Source organism: Biomphalaria glabrata, chromosome 10, assembly GCF_947242115.1.
Source record: "Biomphalaria glabrata chromosome 10, xgBioGlab47.1, whole genome shotgun sequence".
Classification (NCBI taxonomy): Eukaryota; Metazoa; Mollusca; class Gastropoda; family Planorbidae; genus Biomphalaria; species Biomphalaria glabrata.
This window is the reverse complement of record NC_074720.1, coordinates 20,831,267-20,844,944: the sequence shown is the minus strand read 5'-3', so window position 1 is coordinate 20,844,944 and position 13,678 is coordinate 20,831,267. Positions and strand designations below refer to the sequence as shown.

At 30.7% G+C, this 13,678-nt stretch overlaps 1 protein-coding gene across 1 annotated transcript; it reads left to right on the top strand.

The window, feature by feature from the left end:
* Positions 1-29: 29 nt before the first annotated feature.
* On the top strand, positions 30-11,805 carry LOC106067417 (protein pitchfork-like). Its single transcript, XM_013226593.2, has 6 exons — positions 30-248; positions 4,560-4,693; positions 5,312-5,410; positions 5,929-6,065; positions 8,127-8,253; positions 8,811-11,805. The coding sequence occupies exons 1-6, from the start codon at positions 233-235 to the stop codon at positions 8,874-8,876; spliced, it is 579 nt and encodes a 192-aa protein (XP_013082047.1). The 5' UTR covers positions 30-232; the 3' UTR covers positions 8,877-11,805.
* The last annotated feature ends 1,873 nt before the right edge of the window (positions 11,806-13,678 follow it).

Below are 13,678 nucleotides of genomic sequence, written 5' to 3'. Positions count from 1 at the left end.
CGACATTCAAATTTAGAAGCATTTCCTTCACAACAATCGGTTTCTAAGGAAGAAGTACACCATCAATTATGCATCTTTTTAAATCACTTTGCTTTTTAAAGTCGACTTACTAAGTCACTTAGATCTATCTAGAACTAGATCAAAAATGTTTAAATTAAGCTAGATCTAGATTTAGTTCTAATTAGAATTTAATTTTAAAAAAAATCACCCCATAAATAATAAACATATCATTATGATGGCTGTTAAAGGTGAGATAAAAATTGATAAATTTTTATCATAAATTAGATCTATGATATGATAAATCATAACAGTATTAACAGTCTTAAACAAAACAGTAAAACTGAGTAACATAATAATGATAATATAATAATACTAAATAGGCACTTCAACAAAATAATTTGTTTTGATCATATTGTTATGGAAGTTAAAATTATGATTTTTTTTTTATTTATTTATTTTTCCTTCTTTAGCTTTGTATTCAATAAAAAAATTTGGTACCCGAATTTTGACTTTTTGTTATTAAAGCATGCATATCTTTTATTATTCAATATTTTTGGTTCAAATTTTCAGAAGACTTTATGCATGTTATTTAAAGGATAAAGGGTGATATGACCCCAATCTTTCATCTAAACTGATTTTTCATACTTTTACATCCGGGCGAAGATGAAAATAGAGATGACAAATTTGGTCGAAATATGACTTGATTCAATAATATAATCATGATAATATAATTAATATATTCACATTATGACATTATAATATTGATAATCTAGACTAGACGAGATTTCACTAGATCTAGAGTCTATACATAGTAGTTTAAGTAGTTGATTTAATTCGGACACTCACTGTTTTTGTGGTCATTAAATCTTTATTTTGATATTTAATATGAAACTAGCGCGCTGTATAATTAATGTGCTTGTCAATTTTCCAATGATTCTAACCCAATTTCCTTCCATTTAGATCTAGCTATCTTTTTATGTACGAAAAAAGAATTTCAAATTTGTAGGTCAGGTTGTTGTTTTTTCCTATGTTACTGTTACCAGGATGACTTTAATTAGTCTTTACCTCTTCCTAGGTTTAAGACAATATTTTTTGATTGGCTAATAAGTCTATGCTAATGAACCTGGCAATATTTATTCTGTTTTTGGAGCTGATTTATTTGATCCATAATTAGCCAAGTTATTTGATTCCATACAAAAAAAAAATTAATAGGGTGTTTGAATTAAATTATGATTTTCTTACCAAAATTTATTTCAAACAGCCAGTTTTGATGGACATCGATGTTAATGATCTTATATTATATTATTTTTTTATAGAGAATAATTTTAAAAGGGCAAATGTTTGTAGTGAGCTTGGTACATTGAATGAAGTTAAATGCCTAGATCAAGATCGACCTACTAGATAGATCTAGATTTATAGAGAGAGAATAGGATTCCGCTATTTAGGCAAGAATGGCTATCCTAACCTGTACTATACTACAAAAGATCATCTGTATTAGAAATTTATTAAATTAATAAACAAAAAGCACAAACATTATTCAACACACATCTAATCATGCAAACATAAAATAAGTCTAAAAGTCTGTGTAGAAGTCACTATCCCAGTGACAATTTGGTAGAATAAGTGTGTTCATATTTTTATTTTTTGTGTTCGTATATATATTTATGCATAATTTGAAAACATCTTAATGATTTCATGTGAGGGGCTATGCCTGGGGATCTTAAAATTTAGGTAATGTTAATATAGAATTAAATTCTGAGTTAATTGATGCCTAAATATAGACTCTGAAATAAATTATCGTGTCCGGAATCAAATAATGACCGTGGGTCAAATTTGTCTGAATTAAATGAAAACACATGGTCTCTTTGACCTAAATATAATAACAAGTGTAGGTCAGGGGTACAAATATAAGTAGTCATCCTTATTCTCCTTAAACTAAAGAAATTTCGATACTTCATTTTCTTTTCTATGTTGAACCATTGTCAAATAATGCACTGTCAAAGTCAAACTTTGAAATTTTGGCCTATAGGTGTCTGAATAGCATAAACTACTCTAGATTCTAGAATCTAGATATATATACTTTTCTAGATTTAGAATTTAGACTAAGTGACAGTCGTCTAAGTCTAGTCTAAGATTCAACTACTTTTTGAAATTGCCCATTTTTATTAAATGTACTTAAAATTATTTATGTTAATTCTCGACATTCCACTACTCAAGAAGCTAACCTTCATTCTTCATGATTTATTAGTCTTAACTTAGTACTAGACCAGTGGCTCCCAAACTTTTTTGTCTCATAGATGTAAACCCCTTGCCATGTTTTCGGTTTTCCGTAGACCCCCTATTTAAGTCAAATTATACATTTTGTTTACAATAGTTTTTAACCAATGACACGAGGAGTGAAAAAGTAATTTAAAACTACATTTTAAGTTGAATTAATTTTTTAAAATAAATTTATTAACAAAGTTCAAATTTAAACCTATTATATAACAGTTAATACGTATAGCATACAAGATCACTAAACACATTGGAAACTTTTTGCTTTTAATGGTTTGCAAGCTCACAATCCATTGCTAAGGAGATAATGTTATATGTAGGAATTTGTTGTTTTATGAAGTATTTCTTTAAAACATAAAATGTTAATGTGCCTTAAGTATCATAGTAAAAGATTTCACAAAGAGAAGTTTTTCGTGAATTTCTTGAGCCATAATAATTTGAATAAAAAAATACATCATTACCAGACAAGGTTGACTCAGCCAGCTGTATAGAGAAATACATTGTTTGCAGAAATATGTTGTTTGCAAAGATTTACATAAGAAGAAAGAAATATTTGACTATTCCAACAGAGCTCAAGAATTTAGTGAACTCTTCTACAAATCCATTGCCATAACAACCATTTTAATGGGTCAGAGTTTGCATGGATGGTTCTCAGAAAGCCACCACAAACAGAGGAGCTGCAATGCTCATTGAATGGCCCAATGGAGAAAAAATAATTAAAAAATTAAGTTCATTGTAACTAATGAGCTCTATGACAACCACAGAGAAGGAATACAAGCACTGGATCTAACAGTTACCATGCTAGCGAATCGGCCAAGTTCGCCAAACAGTTAAATTTTTTTTGGGATTAATATAAAAATAGTCCTTCGTAGCTTGACAAACTCTGATGCCTCCTAAATTAAACAACTCATGATGCCTAGACTGACGTTTTTTCTTTTGTTCACACAAATCACAATGTCTTGTAGAGTTTGGTGAGTTTAGCTGTTTAGCTCTGAACTGCCAACTGTAGGCCTTTTTCAGCAGGGATAGAGTTAATTAGGCCTATAGCTTTGATATTACAAGATGATTATCAGTCCAACATTCCACTCTAAAAATAACTTTTGTGACATCTTGCTTGTCTAGCATTATTGAAGTCTATTATTAATAATCCTGCTTTGATCTAGGATTAATTTGTATAAATGTAACAAACAAATACAAAATGCATTGTGATTTCAATAACAAACAAATATAAAATACATTGTGATTTCAATAACAAACAAATACAAAATACATTGTGATTTCAATAACAAACAAATACAAAAATACATTGTGATTTCAATAACAAACAAATACAAAATACATTGTGATTTCAATAACAAACAAATACAAAAATACATTGTGATTTCAATAACAAACAAATACAAAATACATTGTGATTTCAATAACTAACAAATACAAAATACATTGTGATTTCAATAACAAACAAATACAAAAATACATTGTGATTTCAATAACAAACAAATACAAAATAAATTGTGATTTCAATAACAAACAAATACAAAATACATTGTGATTTCAATAACAAACAAATACAAAATACATTGTGATTTCAATAACAAACAAATACAAAATACATTGTGATTTCAATAACAAACAATTACAAAATACATTGTGATTTCAATAACAAACAAATACAAAATACATTGTGATTTCAATAACAAACAAATACAAAATACATTGTGATTTCAATAACAAACAAATATAAAATACATTGTGATTTCAATTGCTTTTTCCCTGCTCTTCATCTTCTTGGCTAAAATCCATCCCACCAAAAACGTGATAGTCATTATTCCTAGACTATACAGGTGTGTTACTTTGTCAGTCATTATTCCTAGACTATACAGGTGTGTTACTTTGTCAGTCATTATTCCTAGACTATAGAGGTGTGTTACTTTGTCAGTCATTATTCCTAGACTATACAGGTGTGTTACTTTGTCAGTCATTATTCCTAGACTATACAGGTGTGTTACTTTGTCAGTCATTATTCCTAGACTATACAGGTGTGTTACTTTGTCAGTCATTATTCCTAGACTATACAGGTGTGTTACTTTGTCAGTCATTATTCCTAGACTATACAGGTGTGTTACTTTGTCAGTCATTATTCCTAGACTATACAGGTGTGTTACTTTGTCAGTCATTATTCCTAGACTATACAGGTGTGTTACTTTGTCACTTAATGATGCAGTTATTTGCTGGACAGCAATGTTAATTGTTATTTTATAAACTTTTATTGAAACTACTTTCAGCGCAAACATGCTTCATGACAACAAAAGAGAGACAACTCTTCCCTGTTGGTACAGCCCAAGACAGGTTTGGGAATGAGTTGTGCCCTTTAAGAGGAGCTCCTCATTTGGGTCCAGGCGCTTATGAAAATGATGAAGTGAGTTCATGTTTAACTCTATACAAATATATTTACCATTTTTTTAAACTAATGCAGAAATCTCAAACTTATACCCCTTGTACCTCTTAGATGAAAACTATGTTTTTTGTCCACTCGTTAGCCAGCTTAAAGACATAATTAATTATAAGACAATTTTGTTTATTTGTTCTTTACATATATCTTCACTATATCATGGAATGGTTTAAAGATTGTATGTATCAGTTCTTGATTTGTGGAAAGAAAGTGAATTATCATACATCAGATGCTGAGAATCAGTTGCATTAGTTTGCAGTAGATAAACTTGCAGTTATCAAATCTTGTTTTGATGATGCAAAGTTCAAAAAATTCTGAAACACTTAAATTAAAGTGTTTCAGAATTTTTTAAAAACCATTTGAGGGCTGCCTTTAAAGATAGGAGCAAATGCCGAAAATAAAATATTGAACAGCTTTGTCTGCATCATATGTGACAAAATATGTTGATCACAGCTGGGTCTCATAAAATACTTCTTTTTTTAATCGTCAGTTTTTATGAAAATGCCATTTTATTGTTATATTTTAGTAGCAGTATTACATTGTTGTGTTGTTATTTCAATTTTGAAAAAAAACAACTTTCTCTAGAAAACAAGCTTTGTTTACCTGTCCAAAAAGAAAATTCTCAGCAGTAAAGGATACTCACTTGGAGCCAGGACTGGACCACGGATAAAACAAATAGTTCAAGTACGTCAAGTATATTTACCATTAGAACATCTGGGTGCTTTTTTTGTTACTTTTACAAATTAAAACATTTTTTTTTTGATGTCATGAATAAAAGGAAAAGATTACACTTAAAATTTAGATTTGGAAACTTTTCTAATAGTTTTTAAAAAAATTACTTTTGTTATTTTTTTGCTACACTGTTGTTTTTTTTTAGTCTAGTACAGGGGAAGTAATTCACATTTACTCCCAACCATATTTTTTATCTATGGTGATTATGATTGTCATATACAATTGAGTCATTTCTGCCTTCTATAAGAGCTTACTTTTGTATATGAATGGAACAAGTAAAGTGATTTGAGTTCTGAAATAAATCCCAAAAGCCATAAAAATCTTGAGAGCACATGAGGGTCTCTGTCTAAGCTTACCTTTTTTGGATGCTATCCTGGCCTGAATAATCTATTTGTGTTCAGGTCTATTGCATTCATCTTTGTTAGGTGACCACTAGTTAAATGAATTCATCTTTCTTTGTCTCTGCTCAGGATAAAACACCTTCCCCAGCTGAATATCAAAAAGACGTAACAGAAACTTTAAATCCTCTTCAATTAAACAAACCCTTTGGTGTAGGCTCTGAAAGATTCCCACTGTTTAGAAGAGAACTCATGGATGTAATACCAGGGTGAGTAGAATGAACCATGGTGTTTCTAAAACATGTCATTGACCTTTTTTTTTTTTTTAAATAAAAAAAAGAACAACAAAAAAACAAGTTTTAACACAAATCAAAATCATTACACAGAACACAAAGGATACATTGACTTTGTAATGCCTGTTCATATTGGCAATGTGTATTAATATTATGTTCATGATACCATGACTACTGCTATCCATAACAAATGTCTGATATCCTTTAAATCTGGAGACATTCTCAAATCTTTAGTGCACCTTTGAATGGCAAGATTTGAACCTGTGTCTCCATGCTAGATCAGTAGATGTTGGTCTTCACAAAAATGTAAACTTCAATCAATGAAATACCATTTTATTGAATCCCCTTGTATCATGCTAATATATTCAATATGCATCAGGGTTTAAAGTGCTTGCAAAATATTTTTGTATCTCCTTAAATTTCCTTTAATCCTCAAATTCTCTTTAAATGTTTGTAGAAATATGTTTGTAAAATGTTTTACATGTTTAGGATGTTCTTTTATAGTTGAAGACAATCTACATCATAGTCTGAGAGTGCATACTACATGACAAGGCAGCCAATTGGTTTGAATAGTCCTGAAATTGTTTGAACACTCATACAATTTTTTCACAATCTTTATTTTATTTACTATATCAAACCAAAGTCCTAATACAAATTTTTATTTAATTTACAAAAAAACTAATCTGACTAGAATATATTTATGTGTAGTGGTTGCATAATGCATTATTTGCTGTTTTAAAAAAAAAGTGCCCAAAAGCTTATCAACTTAGCTTCAGGGCTTAGACATTAATCTTTCTCTTAGTTGTTAAATGGGAAAAAATCAAAATAAAAAATGTTTTGAAGATTTCACATTAAGATCTAATGCAAAAAAAAAAAAGAAGCTTTGAGATTTAAATTTTGTGCATTCTGTAGGCTTTGATAATTGTCATAAATATTTTGCATTTGCCACTTTTTATATATTTTGTAATAATATTGGATCTAGTTTATATCGACTTAATAGAAAGGATTGATTCTGCTCCTAAGTTTCTGAGCAGTTTTGAATGACATTCTTTGAACTGTTGATATCATCTATTTGTATTCATTCAATTGTTGTTTTTTTTTCCTTTTCATCACTGATCAAAAGTCTTTTTACAAATTTTTTTTTGGTCATTATCAATAAAGTGTTGTAAATTGATGTGTCATTGTTGACAACAAGCTTTAGTGGGAAGACCATATTGAAACTCTGGCAAAGACAATCACACAGCTGCTATTTTTCCTATACAAACCTAACAGCTTTAAACTACATAAGATCTTGGATAATTTTTTCTGTGTGACAATACAAAACCTACTAACAAATGGAATAACAATCTTATAAAATGAGCATTAACAATCACAACACTACTATATGTTAAATGAACTTTTTGAACAAAAATGTCTCAGCAAAGTCAGAAAAACTTAGAAGACAACCCCCCCCCCCCTCCATTATAACTACGTGAAGTCATCGCAAAGTGAGTGACTTCTGTCACTTAAGACTGGAACAGAATGGTACAAAAGCTCATTGATTCCTTACTTGGTCATACCATATTAGCGCATATCATTGACTTTGAAAGGTGAAAAGGATCAAGATGTCTGTGTGTAGTCACCTAATGAACTTTATATGTTGTGTCTGTTTTATTTATGTCTATATTATTGTTCTTGTTTGTATTTGAGAAAAGAGTCTTTGTAATCCCCACAAATTTACAATAAGGATCAATAGTCTTAGTTCAAGCCAGACCACCATTCATGGGATCTTTTCCATTGTCATAAATCAAAGTCAATGACCATTCTCTTTATATTGTATATCACTACATATCTGGTATGCATCACTGTGAAGAGTATTGATAACTTCCTAAAGCTAGTTTAAGGTCATAGAGGAAACAACCTGGCCCTAAAAGGCTTTGAAAGAGATGGCTGTAGGACTCTTACAATCATTGCAGGACATGCAGTTGTTATGATTAGGACTTTTAAAGAATTATTTTGTTTATATGGCATTATTCAAAATGTACTATTGTTTTGTAGAGCTGGGGCATATGACACTGATGCAACACTGAATAAAAAAGTTCAATGGCACCAGTCTTTTGGTGGTTCACCAATACAGCTGCCCAGTGTGACACACAAAAGTACAATTGACAGAAATACAGAGAAGGTAATAGAGCACAACATTTTTAGACCAGATTCTTTTAGGACCATTCTTTAAGACCAAATTGTTTTACTTTAGTTATTGCTAGTGATATCAGTTTAAGTTCATGATACACTAAAATCTTTGTTAATTTACCTGTTACTACTTTTGTAACATAGGTAGTTACACATATAAATATATAGCTATGTTAATAGTTAATAGAACCATATTTAATGATGTTGAGAAATTCATATAAGGCAATAATTTTTACCCAAAAAGTAATTTTCAATATTTATTTAGACAAAGGTAACATTCTAGGCCTTATTTTTACATCCTTTCAATATGTATATTTAATTTAATGAGTTAAATACATTTCCATCAGAAGGAAACTTTTGAAACTCTACAAGTTAAAATTTGACTTGCACCATTCAAAGTGCTAATGATGTTCACTGTGTCGTACTATTAATGATTCACATCTGTTAAGATAGAACTGTATTTATTGTTTTCTATTAAGATATATATATGTATATATATATACATAAAGACTTTCAAATTAACCAGTGACTGACTTTCTTTATGACCAGCTCTACAGTACCAAAGAAGAAAGAAAATACTTCAGGAAACTGGCCTATTTGAAGCTTTACTACTAACTCAAACTTTAAAACCAAGTTTGTAAAACATTTTGTCCTTGTCAATTTTAATAAGTGATTGTGCATTTGCTACAATGTTGACACAATTTAAGTATAGAAGATGAAGTAAGGAGTTATTCCCCTTCACACCAAGAGTGTGGGCAAACTTCACAAGAAGGTCCAAGTGTCCTAGCTTTACATCTGATCCATGTGGAATCCTTTGAAACAGTTTCTTTTATCAGAACCTTTAACAGTTTAGTAGATAGTACATTTCACACAATTAGATTGAGAATAACACATTTTTGCCTCTAAATATGTGTTTTATTAAGGACATATTCATATAAATTATACAGTACAACATCAATTATCCAAATTGACTGGGAATGGGGTCAGTCCAGATAATTGATCTTCTTGATAACGAAATGCGAAATATTATAAATAGTCCTTTTCACCAACAAAAAAAGAAAATTTGAATGTGGGTATCGCGCAGTACATAAAAATACTATTCAATTAAAATATACAGGGGAACTAAGCTTTATACTTAGCAGCCTAACATTATTGAGAGAAATATTTGCTGATCTTTCCCTGCACAGCAGCATGACCACTAAGATACCTTACTGTAAAACAAAAAAAAACAACAAAAAACAAAAGGGCAGTCCTGATAACTGATGTTCTAATGTATTTCTATTGATTTATTAATTTGGAATCCATAATTAGCTACATTCAAATAACATGGCACTTTGATTTACTTTGAATTCTTATGTGTAATAAGCCAGCAGTCTGTTGACATATACAGAGCTGTTTTATTTTTTTTACACTCAACTCCTATGTTGTAATATTTCCAGTATTTATTTTAAACTAATTTAGTCATTAGTAGGAGACTAGTAGACCAAAAATTAGACTAAGTCAAGTTTATAGAGCAAAAAGGCCATTATAAAGTTAAAGAAATTAAAATATACAGAAAATAAAATTATTAATAACAAAATAAAACAAAATAGTAAATTTGAAGCAGTAAAGAATTATTTATAAGACACTAGATTGTCAAAGAAAAGAAAAGAAATATTACAAACATTTCCATGGTATCTAACAATTAGTGATATATTTGGTATACTGTCAGACCACTATTATGCTTATAGCACCATAAAACTCTCTATAATTTTCTCAGTGGAAGTATTCTAGTTTATTGAAGAGAAAATAAGTGACATGAATATTTTTTCCCTTACACACATCTTTATTTAGTTGTTCTATACTCTATTCTAAATAAGAGTGCTTGTTTTATTTTTTAACTGCATACATTTTTTCTTGTGTGTTGGGGGGGGGGGTGCGAGTCTTACAGTACAAACAAATAGAATTCTGCAATTTAAAATAAATAACATCAGTGTTCTATTTGTCATTCAAAGTTTTTCTGATGAACAAATATTTAATAAATAATTTCATTTTATATATGTGTGTGTGTGTGTGTGTGTGTGGACTCTCTGTATGTATTTCATCTCTGTATGTATTTCAGAACTAAAAAAAAGTAAAGGGAAGTAGTTGGGAAGGGAAGATAACTGTATTTCTAAGTGGACTTGTGAGGCTAGGCATTAGATGGAAACAACTTTTCTTAACCATTACAGTCTAATGCTAACCATAAGAGATGTTTGTTTTGTTTTTTTATGTTTTTTTTTTTGTTTTGTTTTTGTGTGCACTTTTTGAAATTAATTTTTTTTTAATTTCACTAGTGCAAAAGAGCTTAAAAAAATGTGTGTTTTTTCTTTATCAAGAAACATTGACGGTTTTCCAATTTTATATGGGAACAAAATATGAATGTAAAATGGAATAAACTTTATTCACATTTAGTATTGGATAAATTATTGACATTCCTTGAAACAAAGATAGTCAAACACAATGTAATGCTCATTTCTAATTATGTACAGTAATCCAATTTTCTAACAATGTCCAATCAAATTTGATTTTTAAAAAATGTGACAGAAACTCTCTTGAGAATATTTCAGCCCAGTTTATAGTGCAGTATTGAAAGACATTGTGTCAAGTATTGTGTAAAGTATTGTGTAAAGTATGGACTCATTTCAATTATATGATACATTTGGTTTTCAGTTATTTTATACTATTTATAACTATTTTTTTGTAGCATTGAAAAGGATAAGAAAATAAGTAGTTTTAAAGTTTTGTCACCAAATGATAATGTATGTTTAACAAATGTCTCTTTTTAAATAGACAAGTTTTTTAAGTTGACTAATGTATGTTTTAGAATTCTTTTTATGTCATCAATAAAACACATTAGCTTTTGTTTTTTCTGCCATTATTATAAATGTTTAGTTTTTCCCTCAAGTAAATCTATTTTGTAGTAAGCTATATAACTCAACTCATAACTCATTGAGCTCCCAATACTTGATCTCAATATCTCTTGACCCTGGTATCTCTTTAAGTTCCCATTACATGACCCCAGTATCTCTTTAAGCTCCCATTACATAACACCAGTATCTCTTTAAGCTCCCATTACTTGACCCCAGTATCTCTTTAAGCTCCCATTACATAACACCAGTATCTCTTTAAGTTCCCATTACATGACCCCAGTATCTTTTTAAGCTCCCATTACATGACCCCAGTATCTCTTTAAGCTCCCATTACTTGACCCCAGTTTCTCTTTAAGCTCCCATTACTTGACCCCAGTTTCTCTTTAAGCTCCCATTACATGACCCCAGTATCTTTTGAGTGTCTCACTACCTAACCCAAATATCTGATCAGCTGGACTTATAGAACTGATGTAGCTCATATGACAAACCTTACTTGACCATTATTCTAGAATGTGATTCCAGCATTGAAAGTGGCTTAAAGACTTCAGTTAGTTCAATTGAAAAGAAGATATTTGTTTGATCCATTCAAGTGTAAACACCTACTTGCAGCTCATGTTACATCAAGAAATAAAACCAATGTTTGTATACACTTATTTGTTGTCTTGGAGTTTATCTTATTTGTTTAGGTTTGATACAGAGGAGATAACTGTTGACTGACGCTGAGAAGTTGTCTTTCTTAAGCTGTACTTTCATTTATATGTTGTAAAATTATATCTTCAATAGTAATGCCTTCAAGTAATGCCTTCATTTAGATATTCTTCATAGTTCATTGAACTAATTCTTTTATTATTCAAATTTCAAAAGAGTGTATTATTTAGCATTAAAAAGATATACTATATTATGCTGTTTACTGCTAAAATTACTCATTCGACATAAATAGAGAACTTTTGCATATCTGATAAAGCTAGAAATGCTTTGATTTGGTTTTAAATTCTCCGGTACCATTGAAAATTATTGGGTTATAATCTATCCTCAAAAACGTATAGATCTACTTACTTGGCTATAAAATCCCCTTGGCAAAAATTTGACAGACTTTGCATTTAATGTTAGGTACGTTCCAGATCTAACAACTCCTGCATGTTTATCTCTCCAAATGTCAAACTTGTTTAAATCAGTTGTGCTGACATCTACATAGTCTCTAACAGGCATGTTACAAGCAAGTGTCCTGTTTTAATTTGTTTAATCTTCGATCTAATAATCTACATACTCAGAGAAACATTCATTCTTTCTGGTAGCCAATTCAAACACTTAACATCCTAATCATGAAATGTTTCATTAACTTTGGTCATAGTAATGACATTAGTTGCTTACATAGTTATTAATTTACAAAGGGATTGAACATCAAACAAAACGACTGTCAGTGTGTCCCAGTTCTTGTATATACAAACACGTGTATTTATGGCCCTTGTTCTTCTCTACATTCTTTAGATGCCCTTTCAACTTGTTCACTTGCCTGTTGGCATTGCAAAATGTCTAAAACTACTGGCATTGGTTTAAGGGTTTCATTTGAAATAATATTTGATTGATTAAAGCTCTTAGTGGCATTATACATCGTTATCTGTAGATCTGGACTGAAAACCTTGTAGGTTTATACATGTCACAAGAGGCTTCCACAGTCTTATAGAGTGACACGCTTTGTAGGTTTATACATGTCACAAGAGGCTTCCACAGTCTTATAGAGTGACACACTTTGTAGGTTTATACATGTCACAAGAGGCTTCCACAGTCTTATAGGGTGACACACTACTATCTAGTCTTTGTTTCTATTGAGATAATATTATGTGAAACTGCATCAAATATTTGGACTCAGTCACGTAGGCCTAATTAATTTCTAGTAGATCTATTCTAGACAAACAATAATGAATTTGTGCCATTGAAAATGTTAATGAATTGTTTTTGTTTAGCGCAATATTCCTTCTTATAGCATGCTATGTGGACCAGTGAGGGGGGGGGGGGGGAGGGCAGGGAGGTATCTGGGAGAAAGTAGCACTTACAAAGCTCAACAACAACAGCAAAAAAAACTGTTATTCAATGGATACCTTATATACAACTAGAAGGAAATGAGAAGGCTGACACACTCGCCAAGAGTGGAAGAACAAACTCACAAGTAAACTCTGCACTCTATCCAGAAGAAATGAAGAAATTAATTGTAGACAAAATAAATGAGAAATGGACGAGCTCTCATCCAAATCACAAGAAAGATGACGCTTACTATAAGCTATCCCGACAAGACCAACGTATAATCTTTCGACTCAGGACCGGACACAACAGAATGCGACAACACATGTTCCGGAAGCTCAAAATTGGAACCAGTGAAATCTGCCCATGTGGAGTATCACCAGAAAATGCCGACCACGTCCTCCAAAACTGCTCTCTCTACCAAGAGGCCCGTATAAGACATTGGCCCCAAATCACCCCAATAGAAAGAAAACTATATGGAGAGCTCCCTGATTTGGAAACCACTGC